At 47.9% G+C, this 21412-nt stretch overlaps 1 protein-coding gene and 1 non-coding gene across 4 annotated transcripts in view; both read right to left on the bottom strand.

The window, feature by feature from the left end:
• Nucleotides 1-21412, bottom strand: part of LOC138964444 (trichohyalin-like) — a 69573-nt gene that overhangs the window by 23449 nt on the left and 24712 nt on the right. For all 3 annotated transcript variants that reach the window (XM_070336399.1, XM_070336398.1, XM_070336397.1), the window contains exons 28-42: nt 20903-21016; nt 20394-20509; nt 19690-19844; nt 11594-11822; nt 10761-10925; nt 10221-10376; nt 9779-10009; nt 8368-8530; nt 6419-6594; nt 5067-5287; nt 3865-4013; nt 2484-2623; nt 1913-2105; nt 1083-1225; nt 153-348 (exon numbers count right to left, since the gene is read on the bottom strand). In XM_070336399.1, the coding sequence (XP_070192500.1) occupies nt 153-348; nt 1083-1225; nt 1913-2105; nt 2484-2623; nt 3865-4013; nt 5067-5287; nt 6419-6594; nt 8368-8530; nt 9779-10009; nt 10221-10376; nt 10761-10925; nt 11594-11822; nt 19690-19844; nt 20394-20509; nt 20903-21016 (2547 nt within the window). The remainder of the gene's footprint in view (nt 1-152; nt 349-1082; nt 1226-1912; nt 2106-2483; nt 2624-3864; nt 4014-5066; nt 5288-6418; nt 6595-8367; nt 8531-9778; nt 10010-10220; nt 10377-10760; nt 10926-11593; nt 11823-19689; nt 19845-20393; nt 20510-20902; nt 21017-21412) is intronic.
• LOC138965736 (5S ribosomal RNA) lies at nt 18425-18543 on the bottom strand. Its single transcript, XR_011455509.1, has one exon. It is a non-coding gene; the product is annotated as a 5S ribosomal RNA (ribosomal RNA).

Here is a 21412-nt window from a genome sequence, read left to right on the forward strand (position 1 = left end):
ATCCAATCCAATCCAATCAAAAAGTATGGTATGCCATGAGATTACATTGAAAACAGTAGCAAAATAACCATACATCGGTGCCACAAGTGCCACAACCCCATTCAAACAAAATAATATTCTGGGCAAAACAAATTTCATTACAAATAACTGACCTTTCTCCATGATGGCCTGTTTGTGCTGGTGGTACTCCTCTTGAAGTTTGGCTTCCGCGGCACGGCGGTCGGACAGCGACATGCTCTCTCCTGACATGTCTTCCACGCTGAATGCCAAGGCGCTCATGGATTCGAACCAGCCCTCACGGTTTCCTGCCCGCTGGGCCTTGCGTAGAGTCTGCAGATCTTCTTTGCTCTGAAAATGTTAATGGAATTCAGACTGTTAGGTAACACAGGGAGACTTAGAAGTGAAAAGCTTTACAATTGCACACAATTAAAATGCAAACTCCTATACAAAGCCATAAACAAGGAGAGATACATACAGCCACATGCAGACAAAAAGACAGCCACTGATACACATATGCACACACTATGTTAAATCCACAGATCATGCAGACACTGTTTTCCCTGCTCAAACCACCCTATTTTGTACTGGGCGTGATGGCGAACTGACTGCTGCAATTGTTAGACATGCTAACACATGTAAAGTTAAATGTGACCCTCCACCACGAAATGAGTCGCATGTCACCTCGCGCAGTTCTGCGCTAGGCTTAATATAAGTCCGGGGAGTGTCTGGTAACAGTGTGAGGGTCACCTTAGTCACAGGCTTATAACTCAAACAGTTTTCGCTCTTTTCTAAAACGGTTTTCACCACTGGATAGAGCATACAAAACTTGTTAGGAAAATGTAAAAATATGAAAATCATGCAAAGGTGACATGCGACTCATTCCGTGGTGGAGGGTCACATATGAGGAATATCGTTTTAAGCGACAGAGTCTAATAAGTTCACAGCCAGTTGAAAACAAATATCTTGACAGTTAAAAATACTTTTTTCCATGAGTATAAAATACATGTTAAACTTAACACGGTAAACCAACTACTAAAATCAATATAAATTAGGCCGAAAAATGAGGAAACATGAGTTTCTACCTTTGTGAAGACGGACTCTTGGGTGTTATTGAACAGCATCATTTGGCGTTCTTGTAGATCAGCCAGTGTGATGACACATAGCTCTTCCCACAGTTCTTCTTCCTGTGTACCTTCTCGCACTTTCTCCAGTTCATGACGCTCCACTGAAGACAAAAATGCACCATTTTTACAACATAGAATAATTCATGCATATAGTGGTCAGGACGTACAATCTTCTTCTTCTTCTTCTGCCTTCGTGGGCTGAAACTCCCACGTACACTCGTGTTTTTGCACGAGTGGAATTTTACGTGTATGACCGTTTTTACCCCGCCATTTAGGCAGCCATACGCTGCTTTCGGAGGAAGCATGCTGGGTATTTTCGTGTTTCTATAACCCACCGAACTCTGACATAGATTACAGGATCTTTTCCGTGCGCACTTGGTCTTGTGCTTGCGTGTACACACGAAGGAGTATAAGCCACTAGCAGGTCTGCACATAAGTTTACCTGGGAGATCTGAAAAATCTCCACATTTAACCCAGCAGGCAGCCTCGGTCGGGATTCGAACCCTCGACCTTCCGATTAAGAGGCTGACATCTTACCACCAGCGCCCGTCCGTACAATCTTATTAGGATAAACACTTGATTGTTCTTTTCAGAATCTGTTTGTAATCTGCCTGTAATTATACACATTTGTCCGTAACAACCATCCCAAAGGATCCCCAACAAACTTTTTGTCTGTATAACTCACCTGTCTATAGCGACCACCTGTCTAATACGACCAGTTTCAGTCGGTCCCTTGGGTGGTTGTTATAAACAAGATTAACTGTACAATGAGAAGTCTTTCTACGTACGTTCCAGCTTCAGGCCCATTGCCTGTCCCAGAATCTCCATCTGTGACTCCCAGCGCTGTCGAGCTTTCTGCGTCAGCTTGTTGCGACGCTTGGCGTTCAGACGAGGGTCAGATAGGGCAGCCACTTTCTTGGCCGACTCCTTTTTCCACGCTGCATGCTCTTTTTCTGCTCTGGTCAGCTTCAGTCGCAATTCCTTGAAAAGGAAAACCAAATCGATTTCAGAAATGAAAGAGGAGAGACACACTGCAAATTTGAGTGTGCATAAAACAAGTAGGAATCATGGGGAGGGAGAGAAACTATAAAGTTGGCATACCACACCATTCAGCCATACCTCCTCCCCCCAAAGTCTACAACTCAACAAATATTGAGCTTCAGTTGTAATAACACATTGCACCTCTAAACTGCTTGGGAAGGCCACTAGATCAGCTAAACCCCAGTAAGTAACTTCTACTCGTGCAAGACTCATTGTTTCACTTGGGTAACAGTGACACAGACTCAAAAGATTTAACTCTAATTCAAAAATGGCAGAGAATGTATTGTGATGTTGCACTGAAAACCACAGAGGTCCCACCTCATCTGACATCGTCTTGAGTTGTTTGGCAGTCTCTTTGTCACGACGACATTTGGCCAGCAGCTGCAGCAGTGTGTCTCGTTCTGCCGCCTGGTGCTTGTCCAGCGACAGCAGAGCTCCTTCTTGTAACTGCTGCACACCTGGAAACACACTGGTAAGATGAAAACACGCCTGCAATACACCTGAGGAATTTTTTCAGCTTTTATCATTTTGGACATAATGACCATCTGCTTATGACGACTATCCAAACGGAACCCCAACAAAGTTCTTTCCGATATAATTCACATCTTCATAGCGACCATGCACCTGTCTATGAGGACCATGTTTGGTTGGTCCTTTGGGTAACCGAGTGCCGAAACACCACAATCACCTTTGGAGGCGAAGTCCAATCAAACAGGATTGAGAATTTTAGAGCTTATTTCTAAGCCCTATAAAAACTGTTATGCATTCGCAAAGGAATCCATGAACATACAGAGAGACAAAAGCCGCCAGACCCCATCACAAACAGAACTCTACAATCCACAGGTGTTGCCTACTTCAAAGGCGAACAACTCTGCAGAGTCTGCTGTGAAGGGCGACGGTAGTCTCCCTGTCACACTTGGGTACTCGTTATCAAAGTCTGTGTCTCCTCAGCAAAGACAAAATCTGACCAAGCCACTGCGTGCTTTGTTTATTAGTACAATGGACCCCCCTGTTAAGACCCCCAATATACGACTACCTCCCTTTTAAGACACTGTTTTCTCAGACTTTCTGTTCATGACCTCTGTAAATGTTCCTGCATTGTAAGACCCTTCCTTGTTAAGACCTAAAGGACTGGGTGGCCGAGTGGTAACGCACTTGCGCTCGGAAGCGAGAGGTTGCGAGTTCGACCCTGGATCAGGGCGTTAGCAATTTTCTGCCCCCTTTCCTAACCTAGGTGGTGGGTTCAAGTGCTAGTCTTTCGGATGAGACAAAAAACCGAGGTCCCTTCGTGTACACTACATTGGGGTGTGCACGTTAAAGATCCCACGATTGACAAAAGGGTCTTTCCTGGCAAAATTGTATAGGCATAGATAAAAATGTCCACCAAAATACCCGTGTGACTTGGAATAATAGGCCGCGAAAAGTAGGATATGCGCCGAAATGGCTGCGATCTGCTGGCCGATGTGAATGCGTGATGTATTGTGTAAAAAAATTCCATCTCACACGGCATAAATAAATCCCTGCGCCTTGAATATGTGCGCGATATAAATTGAAAAAAAAAATTAAATAAAAATAAAAAATCCCTGCGCTTAGAACTGTACCCACGGAATATGCGCGATATAAGCCTCATATTGATTGATTGATTGATAATTATTTTAGATTTGTTTGAGGTCTTAAAAGGGGGTTCCACTGTACATACCATCAGCGAGAACATTTTCTGGACCATCATCCTCCTCCAAGACAGGTTGCACCTCCATGCTGCCGCCCTTGCCGTCCAGAATCTGACGCTTTCTCTCCATCAGTCGTTCTCTGGCCAGCTGTCTCTGTCTGTCTCGCTCCTTTAGTAGACTGGAACACAACCAAACTTCAGACACACATCAGCAAGTTACAATCATTAGTATTCCTTGGTCAGTAGGTGCTCTTACATGGATTACATTGTCTTTTCCATGCATACTTGGTCTTGTGGTGTTTGTTTGGTTTTTTTTACACACGAAGGGTAATAACACCCTAACAGGTCTGCACATAGGTTGACCTCGGAGATCAGAATTACCTCCACTTAACCCACAATGCGTGGACGGGAGTCGAACACTCAACCATCCACATGGGAGGCCGACATCTTATCAACTAGGCTATTGCACCCAAGCTTCAATACAGGGGGCCCAGTAGCTCAGTTGGTAGAACACTGGACTTGTGATTTGCAGATCACGGGTTCGGATCCGGGCCGGGACAGACACGGGTCAACTTCACATGCAGACTCAGAGGGGTCTTAAACAGGAAGAATCTTAATTAAAATGGGGGTTAATTTACAGGGGCTATGAACAGAAAATCTGAGAAAACAGTGTCTTAAAAGGGAGTGAGTCGTCTTCTTCTTCTTCTTCTGCGTTCGTGGGCTGAAACTCCCATGTACACTCGTGTTTTTTTTTGCACGAGTGGAATATTACGTGTATGACCGTTTTTTACCCCGCCATTTAGGCAGCCATACGCCGTTTTCGGAGGAAGCATGCTGGGTATTTTCGTGTTTCTATAACCCACCGAACTCTGACATGGATTACAGGATCTTTTTCGTGCGCACTTGGTCTTGTGCTTGCGTGTACACACGGGGGTGTTCGGACACCGAGGAGAGTCTGCACACAAAGTTGACTCTGAGAAATAAATCTCTCGCCGAACGTGGGGATGAACTCACGCTGACAGCGGCCAACTGGATACAAATCCAGCACGCTACCGACTGAGCTACATCCCCGCCCCAGAGGGAGTCTAATATTGGGGGTCTTGAAAGGGTGGGTTCCACTGTACTGATAAACAAAGCGTGCAGTGGCTTGGTCACATTTTGTCTTTGCTACAGACAGAAATTTAATACAGTCGAACATGTCTATAATGACTACCCATAGGACTATCACTCACCTTTCCTGTCGGTAAGCGTGTTGCTGCTGACCCATGCTGAAGATCAGGGTGGCTGAGTCCAGTTTGTCCTCCTCCTGCAATCTCAGGCGATCGCGCTGCAATTTGACCAAGGCCCGCTGTCGCTCTCTTTCCCGTTCCGCTGCGTCTGCGTGTCGGTGCAGGCCAGCCAGCAGTGCCGCCTTCTCATCCTCAAAATGCATCTGAAGATTCTCCAGTACATTCTGAAAGCATTGATAAAAAAAGTTCCAAAAAAAGTTTTAGCTGATGTTTATGTTAGTAGTTATCTATAATGATCATGTTAAATGTTGGACCCTGTAACGCTGAAATACAGTACATTTTGATTTAGTACAACAGGGGCTCACATTCACGTCGGACATACACGGATATTTTTTCCAAATGTCCTATACATTTTTCATGCAAGGGGACATATGTCCTATTGTTTTTGTCACAAAGTGGTCATTGTTCGATTATGCTTTCATTTCATCCAGACATTGTCAGTACTTTCCAATTTACAGCAGTTTGATTTGCTATTTTATTGATGTTTTGCGAAGCGATCTGTCTCTCCAATAGTCGCCTCCCTTTACGTTTTTTTCTCCGAAAAAGCAACAAGCCGCCAAAACGAAAATTGGTGCCAGAAAAAAAATGTCCCATTGATTTATTTTTGTTCAGGACAAAATTAATGTCCTATCACTTTTGCATTGTCCAGGACATTTGTCCTATGCCACCTCATGGATGTGAGCCCCTGGTACAAATTGCTATTATTCACAAATATTTATACTGCAATCTCTTATAAAATTAAGCTTGGAGTTTACACATTCAATAAATCAATAAATCGGTTAACTGCTCCTTTGATCGCTAATCTTACTGTCCAGCTTTACAAATGCAATGTCAATGCCCCACCTGACATCAATGTTAATTAAAAGAAAGAATACAGGATGAAGACAATAATGCCTTACAAGCATCTTATCTCCATCTTCTGCCTAACTAGGTACCAAAGGAACAGATACAAATAATCCAAGTCTTTTAGAATAAAAAAAACTAAAAAGGTAAAAACAAAACAATTAGTCCTAAAAACTAAAAATGTGCAAACAAAACATGTAGCTTTAAAGACATCCCTAGTCTTGACCTTCTTCTTCTTCAGCGTTCCAGAATTTTCTGGTTACGTGTGAGCTCGTTTGCGCATTTGGGTTCCCCAAACTATACTCTGAGAGCATAGTCAGCTTTACTCCGCTTTCGTTGAGTAGGCATGCTGGGTATTTTCGTGTTTCCATAAAAACCCACCGAACTGCGCCCGTCGTGACCAATCACCGACACACGTAAAAATAACATAAGTAGATGTTTCCACGTCATACCTTCCTCTTCAATCCCTCCTGTTCCTCCTCTTCATCCTGGATAGCATCCAGTGTAGCGTCATCAACATCCAGGCCCTCTGCCTGTCTCTGCTCCTTCAGCTGTCGGCGTCTGGCCAGCCGCTCTTCCAGGCGGCGCTTCTGCTCTTGCTGCGATTCTCCAAGCATGGCGTCCAGATCTGGTGACATTCATTCATGAAGGTAACATTTCAAACTTTGAACCTTCCAGATCTGGTGACATTCAGTCATTAAGGTAACATATCAAACTTGAAACCGCCCAGATCTGGTGATATTCTGTAATTGAGGTAATGTTTCAAACTTGAAACCGCCCAGATCTGGTGATATTCTGTAATTGAGGTAATGTTTCAAACTTTAAACTGTCCAGATCTGGTGACATTCAGTCATGAAGGTAACATTTCAAACTTGAAACCGCCCAGATCTGGTAATATTCTGTAATTGAGGTAATGTTTCAAACAACCGTCTAGATCTGGTGACATTCAGTCATGAAGGTAACATTTTAAACTTTAAACAAGTGCATTTTTCCCTCCTGGATTTCATCCACCAAACTGTCATAAAGACCACCCAATAATCTCCTGTCCGCCCAGCCGACCTTCCCCTTGACCCTGCTTGTGACCTCGATGTTTGATGCCCCCGCAAGGGGCACGATACTCTCTAAGCACCCAAAACCTCAAAGAGAGATAACTGGCGGAAACCTTCTTATTGTAGTCTCCTGTTCGCCCAGCCGACCTTCTCCTTGACCCTGCTTGTGAACTCGATGTTTGATAACTGGCGGAAACCTTCCTATTCTGCTACCATTAACACCACTCTCTTTCTGCTTTAGTTTTGGTTTGCTTAGATGACTTCTGCATGTACAAGTCTATGTATCTCATGGGTTTCATCCTATTCATCATCACATCATCCTAATGTTTACAAGCTCCCACTCTTTCTCACTCTCTCTCTACCTCCCCCCTCCTCCCACCTACCCACACTTTATTGCACATACACAAGCATGCTTCCAGATAGAAATTAATAAAGATTAAAGCAAAAGTTCTAAACTTGAAGCTTAAAACAAGTCGCGTAAGGCGAAATTACTAAATTTAGTCAAGCTGTGGAACTCACAGAATGAAACTGAACGCACTGCATTTTTTTTACAATGACCGTTGTCCGCCCCTTGTGCAAAACGGAGTGAAACTGACGAGTCTGTTTAGCGCGGTAGTGGTTTTGCTGTGCTGCATAGCACGCTTTTCTGTGCCTCTCTTCGTTTTAACTTTCTGAGCGTGTTTTTAATCCAAACATATCATATCTATATGTTTTTGGAATCAGGAACCGACAAGGAATAAGATAAATTGTTTTTAAATTGATTTCGGAAATTTAATTTTGATCCTAATTGTTATATTTTTAATTTTCAGAGCTTGTTTTTAATCCAAATTTAACATATGTATATGTTTTTGGAATCAGAAAATGACGAAGAATAAGATGAAATTGTTTTTGGATCGTTTAATAAAAAAATAATTTTAATTACAAGTTTCCGATTTTTAATGACCAAACTCACTCATTAGTTTTTAAGCCACCAAGCTGAAATGCAATACCAAACCCCGGCCTTCGTCGAAGATTGCTTTGCCAAAATTTCAATCAATTTAATTGAAAAATGAGGGTGTGACAGTGCCGCCTCAACTTTTACAAAAAGCCGGATATGACGTCATCAAAAGTATTTATCGAAAAAATGAAAAAAACGTCCAGGGATATCAATCCCAGGAACTCTCATGTCAAATTTCTTAAAGATCGGTCCAGTAGTTTGGTCTGAATCGCTCTACACACACACACGCACAGACACACAGACACCCACATATACACCACAACCCTCGTCTCGATTCCCCCTCTATGTTAAAACATTTAGTCAAAACTTGACTAAATGTAACAAAAAGAACGATGGATGCACAGCTATTACCAACCTTGTTTGTGCTTCAGATGTTGTCCAAGCAACGCCTCAACCTCATCCATCTTTCCTTCATGACGCAGCTGCCTTTCCTTGCGTTTCATCTCTACCAGTTTTCGCTGCCTCTCCAGCTCTGACATACGCTTCCACTCCACCTCTCCATACTGTTGTATCAGAGCCTGTAACAGAAAACAAGTTTAAAAAAATTCAACACAAAAGGCACTGACAGAGTATCTGGCTCTGAAGTGAACATGTCCAATGAAAGCAAGTTTGATTTTCATGGCAAGCATTTTCATCTTCTTCTTTCAGTTCCCATGTAAAAGTCTTCTCAATTTCTTCTCTTTTGTGTCTGCACAACAGTACAGACAAACAGACAGACAGACAGAGAGAGAGAGTGAGAGAGAGAGGGCAGAGAGAGAGAGGGCAGAGAGAGCGAGAGAAAGAGAGAGAGAGGGCAGAGAGAGAGCAGAGAGAGAGAGAGGGCAAAGAGAGAGAGAGAGAGAGAGAGACAGGCAGACACAGAGATGAACAGACACACAGGGGGAAAAAAATGAAGACAATATTTGTTAACTCATTCGCTGCGCGTCGGAACTGGAATTCCGACACCTGTGTTTAGCGTTGGCTGCGTGCCGGCACTTGAGTTCCGACGGATATCACGAATTTTTAACGGTGTAAACGGTCCTGCTGACCAAGGGAAACAACCCCTGCAATGAACTTCTATCTGTCTACAGTGGTACCATTCACTGTAAACAGTTCCTTCCCTTAAATTGTTGGGATTAATAAAAATTTTGTTGACGGTGTGCGACCCACGTGTTTTGACTTTTCCAAGATGGCGGATCGTTCTGCTGAGACGTAGTAACTTGAAAAGAGTGCTAGAACGTGTTATTCAGTACGGTTCTGATCTTGACCTCAGTGATGATGATAGTGGAGATGATATTTTAGATTCTGGTGACGATTTTGTGCCAATGGACGATCATTTGGGTGATGATTCGGGCAATGCAAGTGTCGATCATGACATTGTGTATGATGAACCCATGACGTAGAAAGTTTTTTTGTTTTGCTTCAAATTGGATATTTTGCGTGGATATGAAGACAACAAAAGGTATGTACTTTCAAATGTTTCATATATTTTCTAAAAGAGTAAGTTTCAAACTTTGCAAAAACATAAGGTATGTAAGGTTATCTTGTGTTGTTGATTTTTAATATTTTTTTCAAAATGGCTCTAAATCGCGCGTTGGCAGGGAACACAGGGGAAATTTAGCTGCGCAGCGAATGAGTTAATGAAGAGCTAGGTCCTTTTTGGTTGTTATCTAAAAAAAAACTAAAAAAAACAATAATGCATGATTTCATTTGCATCTTATCGGTGAGAAAGGCTGTAGGACACATGGTGGTTTTTTTCTCAAGATTAATCAACCAACACAACTGACCTCAATGATGAGCTTGTCTCGCATGGCGTCATATTTCATCTCCAGTGCCTTCACCACTTTTTTCTCCTCCTTCTCTTCTTCTGTCAGTCCTTCCTCGTCCTCATCCTCTAGCCCTTCCCCGCCCTGTCCATCTTTAGATGTTGCTGTCAGTGCATTTGCCACGTTGTCGTGGCAACCTTGTTCTTTTGTCTTTATGATGGAGCGCACCAGCTGTTTCAGTCTGTCATTGTCCTGCAAAAAATAACAATAATTTATGATAATTTAAAAAAACAAAAACAATAATCTTCCTGCACTGGCTTTGGATTCTGCAACATTCAACATTTTAAACAAGAGCCAAATCGGAGCATTTACTGTATCCATGTTATCTCCCAACCGTTCTATATTTCCCAGTCTAATACTTCATCCTCCTTGAATCATACCATGTACAAATCCAGCAACGTACCATATCAATGACGGAAGCCATGGTGTCACTGCATTCCTTGTCCTGGATCTGTTGAAGGTCAGCCAGCAGTGCCACCTGTAGGTGTTCATCGGAGGCTGACTTGCCCTCCAAGGTAAACTTCAGTCGTTTCAGCTCCAGTGCATAGGCCAGGGCTTCCTGTAAGGGTTATTTATTGTTGCAAGGTTGTCGGACACTTTCGAAAACATACAGTTAAAAAAAAATAAAAAGCCTATTTGAAAAAAAGAAAGATAAAGTAGTTCTTCTTCTTCTTGTCGATCACAGATAAAGTAGTTCCAGTCACCCTCAGTTTCAGGTCGTATTAATCAAAAAGACTAAGGTTGCGCCACAATTTTTATTTCGGTACACAAAACGTCTGGGAATTGAAATTTACATTCAAAATAATGCAAACTGATGCAAATCTAAGCACATCTATATCACATTCACAGGTTTCTCAGTTTTACATTTCACTGAGATGTGGAACTACTTCAGACTCACTTGCTCTTTTACCACCAAGATTGAGTATAAAAGGTTGCAGCCTACCCCTAAGAGCTGCAATGCCACGTCATCCATATCTTGCTGCAGATTGTGGTTATTTCTCCACTGTTGGAACACTTCCCCCAGTTCTGTCAGTTTCCCTGTCAGTTCCTCTGCCGTCATGCCTTCAGCTGTGTTTGCGTGCTTTCCATCCTTGTGGCCGTCTAGTAACTGCATGAATGAAGAAAATCAGAAATTGAGTTTCAAAGCTGGATGAATGGAGATAATGAAACAGTTGCGTTTTAAAACCTAACTCACTCAGATATACAGAGTCTACCCCTCCCCACCCCCTTTTCAGACCTCTAAAGATGGAGAGGGGAAGGGGAGAGGAAAAGAGGAGAGGGAGGCAGAGTAGGGAGACAGAGGGGCAAGGTTTTAAAGAGAAGGGTCTACTGTTGTAGCAAACTTCTTCTTCTGCGTTCGTGGGCTGAAACTCCCACGTACACTCGTGTTTTTTGCACGAGTGGAATTTTACGTGCATGACCGTTTTTTACCCCGCCATTTAGGCAGCCATACACCGTTTTCGGAGGAAGCATACTGGGTATTTTCGTGTTTCTATAACCTACCGAACTCTGACATGGATTACAGGATCTTTTTCATGCGCACTTGGTCTTGTGCTTGCGTGTACACACGGGGGTGTTCGGACACCGAGGAGAGTCTGCACACAAAGTTGACTCTGAGAAATAAATCTCTCGCCGAACGTGGGGACGAACTCACGCTGACAGCGGCCAACTGGATACAAATCCAGCGCACTACCGACTGAGCTACATCCCCGCCCACTGTTGTAGCAAACCAAACTCTTGTTATTTCCCCCTCAAATAATAACTGTGAATATTTACAGTGATGAGGAGTTCCCTCTCTGATTGGTGCTTCAGATCCAGAGATGTCAAGGCTATTTCTTGCAAGGTCAAATGGTCCTCTTCTGTCTCAAGGTCATTGGCGATGACTGACAGCTGTCCATCATCTCCCAGGCTCCGCCCTTCCTTCTTACGAAGACGGGCTGCTTCCAATCTTTCTCTTGCCAGTTGTTCTTGCCTGCGTCTCTCAGCGAGTTTGTCTTTTACAGATCTGGGAAACGAAAGTGAAAAGTTGTTAATGATTCTGCAAATTCTGAAGATAGAAATACAGAAAAGTAAAGAGGGTAATTCTTAAAAAGATTGTTTGTGCCAGCTAGAAGTGCCTACATATAACACTTCCATGTTCCAGTCTTTTTTTCAAACGTATTCTATTAACATGTATGCATTTCCTTGAGTCAAAAGTACAGTCATGCGCACACACACACACACACACATACACATGTGCACACACATGCACGCACACACACACACATACACATGTGCACACACATGCACGCACACACACACACACACATGGTCAATCATTTCTGTCCCTTTGCCTATTACCTTTACCAAAATATACTAGCATGACAAGGCAACTGCAATGAAGGGACACTTTTGCTGGTCTCAAAGGTGTTCTTTCTTCACAGGTACCACTGTACTACAGTGTTACCCCCCTTTTAAGACGTCCAAAAGTCTGAAAAAACCAGGTCTTACAAGGGAGGGGTCTCAAAATGGAGGTAAATTTTCAGAGGCTATGAGCAAAACATCTGAAAATTCAAGGTCTTAAAAAGGGGGAAGTCTTAAAATAGGGGTCTTAAAATGGGGGGTTCCAACTGTACAAGTCAGTTCAACCAAACTGTAAGGCTTCTTTTTAAGCCTACTGTCTATATGATACTTACCGAGACAGTACTATTCTTGCACATTATCTATTATAGGCCGAAAAAATTGGACAAAACGCTGAGTGGGTACAATTATCTCCCATAACCATGCGCCACCGTGGATCCCAAGCACTGTCCGAGTGCTTCCCCCTTACAGGATGTAGGTGGCGCGTCCTCTTTCTTTATGAGCTGCAGACCCTCAAAAAGCCCATAACATATCAAGAGGGGAGGCGGGAGGGAAACTCTAATAGTACTGTCTCGGTAAGTATCATATAGACAGTAGGCTTAAAAAGAAGCCTTACAGTCAATATAACACTTACCTCGACAGTACTATTCTTGCACAGAATACCAGAGTGGTGTGAGGGTGATATGTAGAGTATCAAACTCCTTAATCAAAATCACTTAAATCCAAGGATTAAGATACCCAGGCAATTTTCGAACAGTACTACCGTAAAAGAAAATATACCCAAGAAACATATCTTAGACTGACGTGACCATGCTGGCAACCACTGCTGTGTGGTGAACTCAAGGTCAAAGTCCAGGCCACTCAAAGCTTGAATACCACTGAGTCTACGGCAAGTGGCTAAAGCGATGAGGAACAATTAGTCTTAAAAATCAGCAACTTGATACTGATGCCTGCCAGGGGTTCAAACTCATTGCTACGCAGGAGTTTGAGGACCAGAAAGACATCCCCCTTGGGAAATGAAACCCGAGGTTTAGACACCGCTGCATTGCTAATACCCGAAAGGACATTAGCGATGAGGGAGGACCTGATCAAGTGTTCAGATCTGCGACCAGTAGCGGCCGCAATCGTGGAAGCGATGGCAGATCTGTATCCAAGAAGAGTCTTAGAAGAAAGACTCTTCTTTTGATACACTTCCACCAGGAAGTTGGCCAAGTCCTGTGTTGAGGGATAAAGCGGCTTTATCCCCTTGGACAAGGCGAAGGTGGCCCAAGCTCTCCAGCGTAAGTCGTAGAGCTGATTAGTTGATCGCCTCTTAGCGTTCAAGGAAAACTCTACTGAACTCTTGTGCAATCCTAGTGCAAGCAGTTTGGAGCGCACAAGAGCCATGCGGTCAAGCACAGACTCTCTGGACGTGGATGAGGGAGGCATGATCGAGGCTGGAGCAGACCTCCCCCGTCCAGATCCAGAGGTAGAGGGTCTACGTGGGTGAGACCGCGAAGATCTGGAAACCACAGAGCTGTTGGCCAGTAAGGCGCGACCAAAATCAGTCTTGGTCGTTCCTGCAGATATTTTGCCAGCACCCTCGGAATCAGAGATGTCGGGGGATAGGTGTAAGCATCGAGGAGCCTCCACAAGAGAGTGAATGCGTCCAAGTGGAACGCATTCATGTCTCGAAAGGGGCTGACGTACCTGGGAAGCCGAGCGCTGAATCGAGTTGCGAACCGATCGATCAGAGGACGGTCCCACCTTGCCCACAGACGCTGTAGAACGTTGTGAGCGATGGTCCATTCTGTGGAGAGAACCTGATCGCCCCGACTGAGAATGTCGACCAGGGCGTTCAGTTTCCCCGGAACGAACTGGACTGACATCCGGACCTGATTGGTCTGGCACCAGAGCAGAATCTCCTCCGCCAACAGGGAGAGGGACCGAGAATTGGTGCCCCCCTGGTGGCGAAGGTAAGCTAAGCATGTGGTGTTGTTGTCCCCGTTGAAAATCAGAGGGGCCAAGGACAGGCCGAATGGGAGGGCCCGAAACTCGAACACTGTGCCCTCCCAAACGAACCGGAGCAGATGTCGGTACCCCGGGGCCACCAGGATGTGGAAGTAAGCATCCTGGAGGTCCCAGACATGGCCCAATCGTTTGGCCGGATGGCCAACCGGACCGACGAAGGGGTTTCCATCTTGAACTTGCACCTGTGAAGGTACAAGTTCAAGGTGGAGAGGTCCAACACCGGCCTGAACCGGCCGTCCTTTTTGGGGACGGTGAACAGGCGGGAGCAGAACCCTGGAGAAGGCTGAGAAAGGGGGTAGACCGCCTTCTTCTCGACCAACGAGTTCACCTCGTCCTGAAGAGCCTGCCATCTGGCAGGGTCTCGAGGAGGGGGGAACGTCCAGGGTAGAGCGGACAATGGAGGTTGTGACGACAGCGGTAGAGAAAACCCCGACCACACCACCCTCAAGAAAAACTGGTTGGAGACCAGTCTGCCCCACATGCCGCGGGCCCGAAAAAGGGAACCGACGGACGAAAGAGGGGCAACTTGAGGGGGCGTCAACGTAGGGCCGGGACTCACTGAAAATTCTGCTGGCGGGCAGGCGCAGGCTTGCGACCACCCCCCCCTGGTGGTGCTGCTTCCCCTTACCTGTCTGAGCACCCTTCGTCTTGCTTGGGAACGCAACAGGCGCCTAAGAGGAGGAAGAAGGAGGCAGTGAAACTGGCTTCTTCTTCTTCTTCTTCTTCTGAGGCTGGGAGCTGGAGGTGACTGTAGCACTTCTCTTACTCCCCGCCGCCGTCGCCGAAGCAGCGAGGCCAACCATCAGAGAATCAGTGTTCCTCTGGCGTGTGGACTCCACCACAGAACGAACAGTGTCCGGATGAATGAGGGAAGAAGGCTGAAGAAACGTGTTCCTCAGACTCTTCCTCATATCCGGAGGCACTATAGAAGTAGGCAGAAAATGATCACGGAACAGGGCCAATAAAGTGGACCCGTGTTCCAATGGCCAATTCTGCCGCAGACGTCACGCACGATCGCACGGCATGCAAAGCCCGATCCACTCGAACCGTGTCAAGGACCCGAGTGGAATCGGACTCTGCCCGATCGGGAGGGTCCAACAGTGTGGACAGCGTGCTCATCCATGTCAAGGCCTGTGATTGGGCCTCGACTGTGGAAGAAACGGTGGCCTCAAGATTGTGGAACGAAGCAGAGCTCAGTTCCACCTTCTTGACCGAAGGCACCTCCCCAACGAACACATCACCGTCAGCCCCACCCTAAACACTCGAAGTCTGGAAAGTGAGAGTTCGAGAGTCAAAGGGAAAAGGGAGGGACGAAACAGATTGGACACGAGGAAACAGTGGAGGTGCGCCTCCCGAAGGAAAGCATGGCACTGAACCCGCGTCCTCCCGAGGAACATAGGTCGCGTTTGCACGTGAATCTGTACTCCTCAGGCGATGTGCTGCCGCTTCCACCGTGGCACTAAGACTAGGGTGGAACGCGAATTGCCGGCGGACGGATCGTTCATAAAACGAGCCGCCGGCAGACGCGGCGTGAGCCTCCCGCGCCCGGGCCGAAGCGGACTCAAAGGACGAGAGGGCGTCTCAGGGAAGGACGTCCTGAAACTGTTCAAACGTCCTTCTAGCTGTGCGAGGACGAGCCTCCTGCCTCTCGTCCTCAGACCCCGGGTCCAGGTCCTGTGTGTCAACACTAGACGACAGACGCTTAAGAGAGGCATCCGTGACGTCAAGACGCCGCGTGATGTCTGTCATGTACTGTTGCAAAGTACGAAGCATAGCTTCGGAAGTTCCATCAGAAACCGGCAAGGGTAGAGGATCAGTGTTAACCTCAGGGCGACCCTGATCCTCCTCCCTATCGTCCTCCGACTCACTCTCCTCTTCACTTCCCGACAACTCCTCAAAAGCAGGAGTGTAGGGAGCTTGAGGGGGAAGAGCCGAAAGCGATGAAGCAGGCTGTGAAGAAACGCCCACAGAAGCAAGAGGCCGCGAAGACCCCTGCCCCAAAGACGAAACGTCTCCAGCAGCCGAAGGGGGAGAAAAACAACAACCCTGCGACTGTTGGGTCAGCCCAGCCAACGAACCCCCGCCATTTATAGACTGAACAGGAACCCATCGGGTCTGATCAGAAAAGAAATGGTCCGGTCCGGTCGGGGGTGCCGATCCGGTCCGGTAGGGTGGTCCGGTGTTCCGGTCCGGTGCCGGACCATCCGGAGGTCCCGTTCGGCACCGAACCATCGTACCCACAGAAGTGTTCGGGTGGTTAGGTCCGGACGTGGACATACCGTACCATCCGGACCCGTGGTCCGGTATGGTCCGGTTCGGTGCCAGACCATCCAGACCAACAGAGGTGGTCGGGTGGTCCGACACCGGGCCATCCGGACCCGTAGGTCCGGACCCGTAGGTCCGGTACCATCCGGAGGTCCTGTTCGGCACCGAACCATCCGTACGCACAGAAGTGTTCGGGTGGCTCGGTCCGGGCGTGGACGTACCGTACCATCCGGACCCGTAGGTCCGGTTCGGTGCCAGACCATCCGGACCAACAGAGGTGGTCCGGACCGATCCGGTAGGGTGGTCCGGTGTTCCGGTCCGGTCCCGTACCATCCGGAGGTCCCGTTCGGCACCGAACCATCCGTACCCACAGAAGTGTTCGGGTGGTTCGGTCCGGACGTGGACACACCGTACCATCCGGACCCGTAAGTCCGGTGGTCCGGTGCCAGACCATCCGGACCAACAGAGGTGGTCGGGTGGTCCGGTCCGGACCGGACCACCGGTCCAGCACCGGACCATCCGGACCCGTAGGTCCGGTCCGGTCCCGCACCATCCGGAGGTCCCGTTCGGCACCGAACCACCCGTACCCACAGAAGTGTTCGGGTGGCTCGGTCCGGACGTGGACATACCGTACCATCCGGACCCGTAGGTCCGGTTCGGTGCCAGACCATCCGGACCAACAGAGGTGGTCGGGTGGTCCGGACCGATCCGATAGGGTGGTCTGGTGTTCCGGTCCTGTGGTCCGGTCCCGTACCATCCGGAGGTCCCGTACGGCACCGAACCATCCGTACCCACAGAAGTGTTCGGGTGGTTCGGTCCGGACGTGGACCTACCGTACCATCCGGACCCGTAGGTCCGGTATGGTCCGGTTCGGTGACAGACCATCCGGACCAACAGAGGTGGTCGGGTGGTCCGGTTCGGACCGGACCACTGGTCCGGTACCGGACCACTGGTCCGGTACCGGACCATCCGAACCCGTAGGTTCGGTCCGGTCCCGTACCATCCGGAGGTCCCGTTCGGTACCGAACCATCCGTACCCACAGAAGTGTTCGGGTGGCTCGGTCGGACGTGGACATACCGTACCATCCGGACCCGTAGGTCCGGCATGGTCCGGTTCGGTGCCAGACCACCCGGACCAACAGAGGTGGTCGTGTGATCCGGCCCCGACCGGACCACTGGTCCGGTACCGTACCATCCGGACCCGTAGGTCCGGTGGTCCGGTGTGTTCCGGTTCGGTGCCAGACCACCCAGACCAACAGAGGTGGTCGGGTGGTCCGGTCCCGACCGAACCACTGGTCCCGTACCGTACCATCCGGACCCGTAGGTCCGGGGGTCCGGCAAGGGCCAGAGGTACTGTCCCGCACCGGACCCTAAGGTCCGGTACGGTCCCGTACCATGGGTCCCGTCCGGACCAAACCCGGAGGTCAAGTCCAGTCGGGACCCGTGGGTCCGGTTCGATCCCGACCCGTAAGCCTGGAACGTTCCGGACCCTTGGTCCGGACCATCCGTCACCCGAACACCAGACGCTAAGGAATGGCGTGGGGTCAAGACGGTCCGGTCGGAGGTGTCGGTCTGAGCAACAGAAACAATGTTCCCGTCGCCCTGACCATTCGACAGAAGTACCACGTTCTGTCGAACACCTCCACGTCCAGTAACTAGTCGGCCGGAGCATTTCATAGAGGGACAGCCACCAGTCACACGGACGTCAGAGGGAACCGTAGTAGCAGTGGTCGTAGGCACGAAGCCTGAAACCCCTGCCCCCACAGGACCGCCCTGAACGGGGTCAATTCGCATCCCAACCCCAGCGGGGAGGGAATTCAGAGACCCCGTCATCTCCTCCGATCTCCCCCCCCAGGGGGCCGAAACTACTGTCGAAACAGCAGCAGACGACCCAGCGAGGGAGTTCAGAGGAGGACCCGTGTCCCTCCTGGCTTCCACAGCGGTGGAAACCGAGGAGGGCACAGGAGAGGCACCGGAAAAGGAAGATTTTAATGCCAACTGCACCCGGTGTTCCCAGGCGGTCACCCATCCAAGTACTAACCGGGCCCGACGTTGCTTAACTTCGGTGGTCGGACGAGAACCGGTGTTTACAACGTGGAATGGCCGTTGGCTGTCAAAACCTGAGTCTCTCCAGTAGCCCCTAGATCGGATTCACCAACCCCCAAAGAGGGTTGGGAATCGACCTGCCCCCGGATTCGAGCCAGGGAGGAGAAGGAAACCTTCCCCCCAGGCTTGAAACCGGGAGGAGCTGAAGCCTGAGACTGAGGGCCGGACAACGGCGTCGAAGGGGGGGAAGCTTGTTCCACTGAAGGAGAAGGAGAAAGAAGCTTTTTCTTTCCCCTCGACCTTCCCCGAACCTTCGACGGCGCAGCCCCGCCCGAAGTCCCAGGCTCAAGCCCAGCCTGTTTGAGCAAGCTCGCATTGAGCTTGCTCAAACAGGCTTTCTCCGCCCTCCCTCGCCGCAAACGCAAAGCGTTTGGGGAGGGAGAGTCGGAGCGCCGAAAGATCCCCTTCTCCGTGCGTAAAACATGACGCTGGGCGCCCGGAGAAGGGTTGCCCCCGGCAGACTCTGGTTCCGTAGAACCAGAGCCCAAAACAGGACGAGACATCCTACCTCGCCCTGTACGTACCCTTAAAGACCGAGAATTAACAAAATTCAAAGAAAATTTAGGTCAATACTCAAGTGAATGCGGCGAAACGAGAAGCAGACGACCGGTCACCACGAAGTAGGACGGGAGGCACGCCGAGTCCGCCACACAAAAACGGAGGCACAAGTTGAAGGAAACACAACGTAGCCTCAAGCCAGAAGTGGAATAACACACAATAATCCAACAGGTGAAAGTCCACACAGAAAAGAAGCCTCTTAGTCCAAAATAATCCGGGAGCGTAGCAGAAACACAGCCGGTCTGACACGCGCGAAAAAAGAAAGAGGACGCGCCACCTACATCCTGTAAGGGGGAAGCACTCGGACAGTGCTTGGGATCCACGGTGGCGCATGGTTATGGGAGATAATTGTACCCACTCAGCGTTTTGTCCAATTTTTTCGGCCTATAATAGATAATGTGCAAGAATAGTACTGTCGAGGTAAGTGTTATATTGACAGAGAAGAGAGAGAAACAATTCTGAATGCAATTCACAGGTGTCATCGACGTAGAAGAAACGTCGAGCTATAAATAGCTTGCGCTCCTCAACGACTGACAACTCTGCAGAGCCTGTTGTGAACGGTGACAGTAGTCTCCCTGTCACACAATACTCACTGGTCATGTTGATGCAGAAGCAAAGCAGTGGAGTGAATGTCATCATCCCTTCGCAGTCGTCGTTGTTCAAGCCTCAGCTGCAGCATCTGCTTCTGACGTTCTCTGTCGGGGTTGTTTTTACCCTCTCTGAGGCGACGCAGCAAGTCTTCTCGCTCCTGAAGAATTTTGCAAGGATTAAATTCAAAACAGTTAGACCGCCAACTTTACAAAGAAAATGACTAAAACTTCTTCTTTCTTCTTCTTCTGCGTTCGTGGGCTGAAACTCCCACGTACACTCGTGTTTTTTGCACGAGTGGAATTTTACGTGTATGACCGTTTTCACCCCGCCATTAAGGCAGCCATACGCCGCTTTCGGAGGAAGCATGCTGGATATTTTCGTGTTTCTATAACCCACCGAACTCTGACATGGATTACAGGATCTTTTCCGTGCGCACTTGGTCTTGTGCTTGCGTGTACACACGAAGGGGGATAAGCCACTAGCAGGTCTGCACATAAGTTGACCTGGGAGATCGGAAAAATCTCCACACTTAACCCACCAGGCGGCCGCGACCGGGATTCGAACCCTCGACCTTCCGATTAAGAGGCCGACGTCTTACCACCCCGCCACAGCGCCCGTCGAGACTAAAACAACCTAGGAAGATTTGTTATTGGAATGTTTGATAATAGACAAAATGAAACATTGTAAATGTTTGTGAATGACAAACCTGGTCAAAGTTGTGCTGCAGGTCTTCCAACACATTACGCCGTCTTTGTCTGGCCTCCTCCTCCTCCTGCTCCTCCTCTTCTTTCTCCAGTCGGTCACACTCCTCTTTACTCATACCTGTTAAGCAAACATAAAGAATACACCTGAGAAATTGTACACTGACATCCAAAAAAGATCAGTGAACTCTTGACAGCTTGGCTGCCAGGTTGTGTTTGCTCAGCCGTACAGGATCAATGCCTGAAACATCTGCAACCACAACACATGTGTGTATACTTGTCATTTCCTTGACTTTCATCTGTTAGTCATACTCTCTCCATCCCTTTCTGCAATCACGAATGTTACAGCCACGTTTTAAGCACTATCTCTCCTCCTCCTTGCCCAAACCTCATTACATGGAGGTCAGAAATGCTTCAGACTTAACACAGAAACACATTTTAAAGTCTTTCTTTTTTCAACACACACAAAAACCAAATCACAAGGCAATCATGTCATGTTAGAAAGTTGTTTTACCTTCAGCAAGGCGCTGTCTTCGCTTCTCCAGACGTTCTTTCAGTTTTCTTTCATATTCTTCACGGTTCTCTCCAATCAGCTTTTTCAGTGTGGCTTCATTGTTAAGTGCGTCTCCTGAAAAAATAAATGTTTTGTAAGTCTTTCAACTTCCAGTTAGCCTGAAACAAAATCTTGAATGAATACACACATGAACTCACGCAGAAAAAACATATGACGGCAAGTTCAGTCCCAACGGGTGGTGTACATGATTAAGCACTTACTTGACTGGGTGAGACTCAAGCACTGGTTCAGAATGGTTGAACTCTCAAACAAATCTCAATTTCAAACAATCCACCCATTTGGGAACTTTCTCATGCATACCACCATAAGGATCCAAATACAGGAGACCCAAAACCTAAAGGCCAGGCAATTTATCCAATGTTTCAACAATCAGATTCCATTTTAATTCAGCAGTCTGAACCCATCTCACACACCCCCAGCTAACACCTTCCCTTGGTTTAATCCAAACCT

This window comes from Littorina saxatilis, linkage group LG4 (genome assembly GCF_037325665.1).
Source record: "Littorina saxatilis isolate snail1 linkage group LG4, US_GU_Lsax_2.0, whole genome shotgun sequence".
NCBI lineage: Eukaryota > Metazoa > Mollusca > Gastropoda > Littorinimorpha > Littorinidae > Littorina > Littorina saxatilis.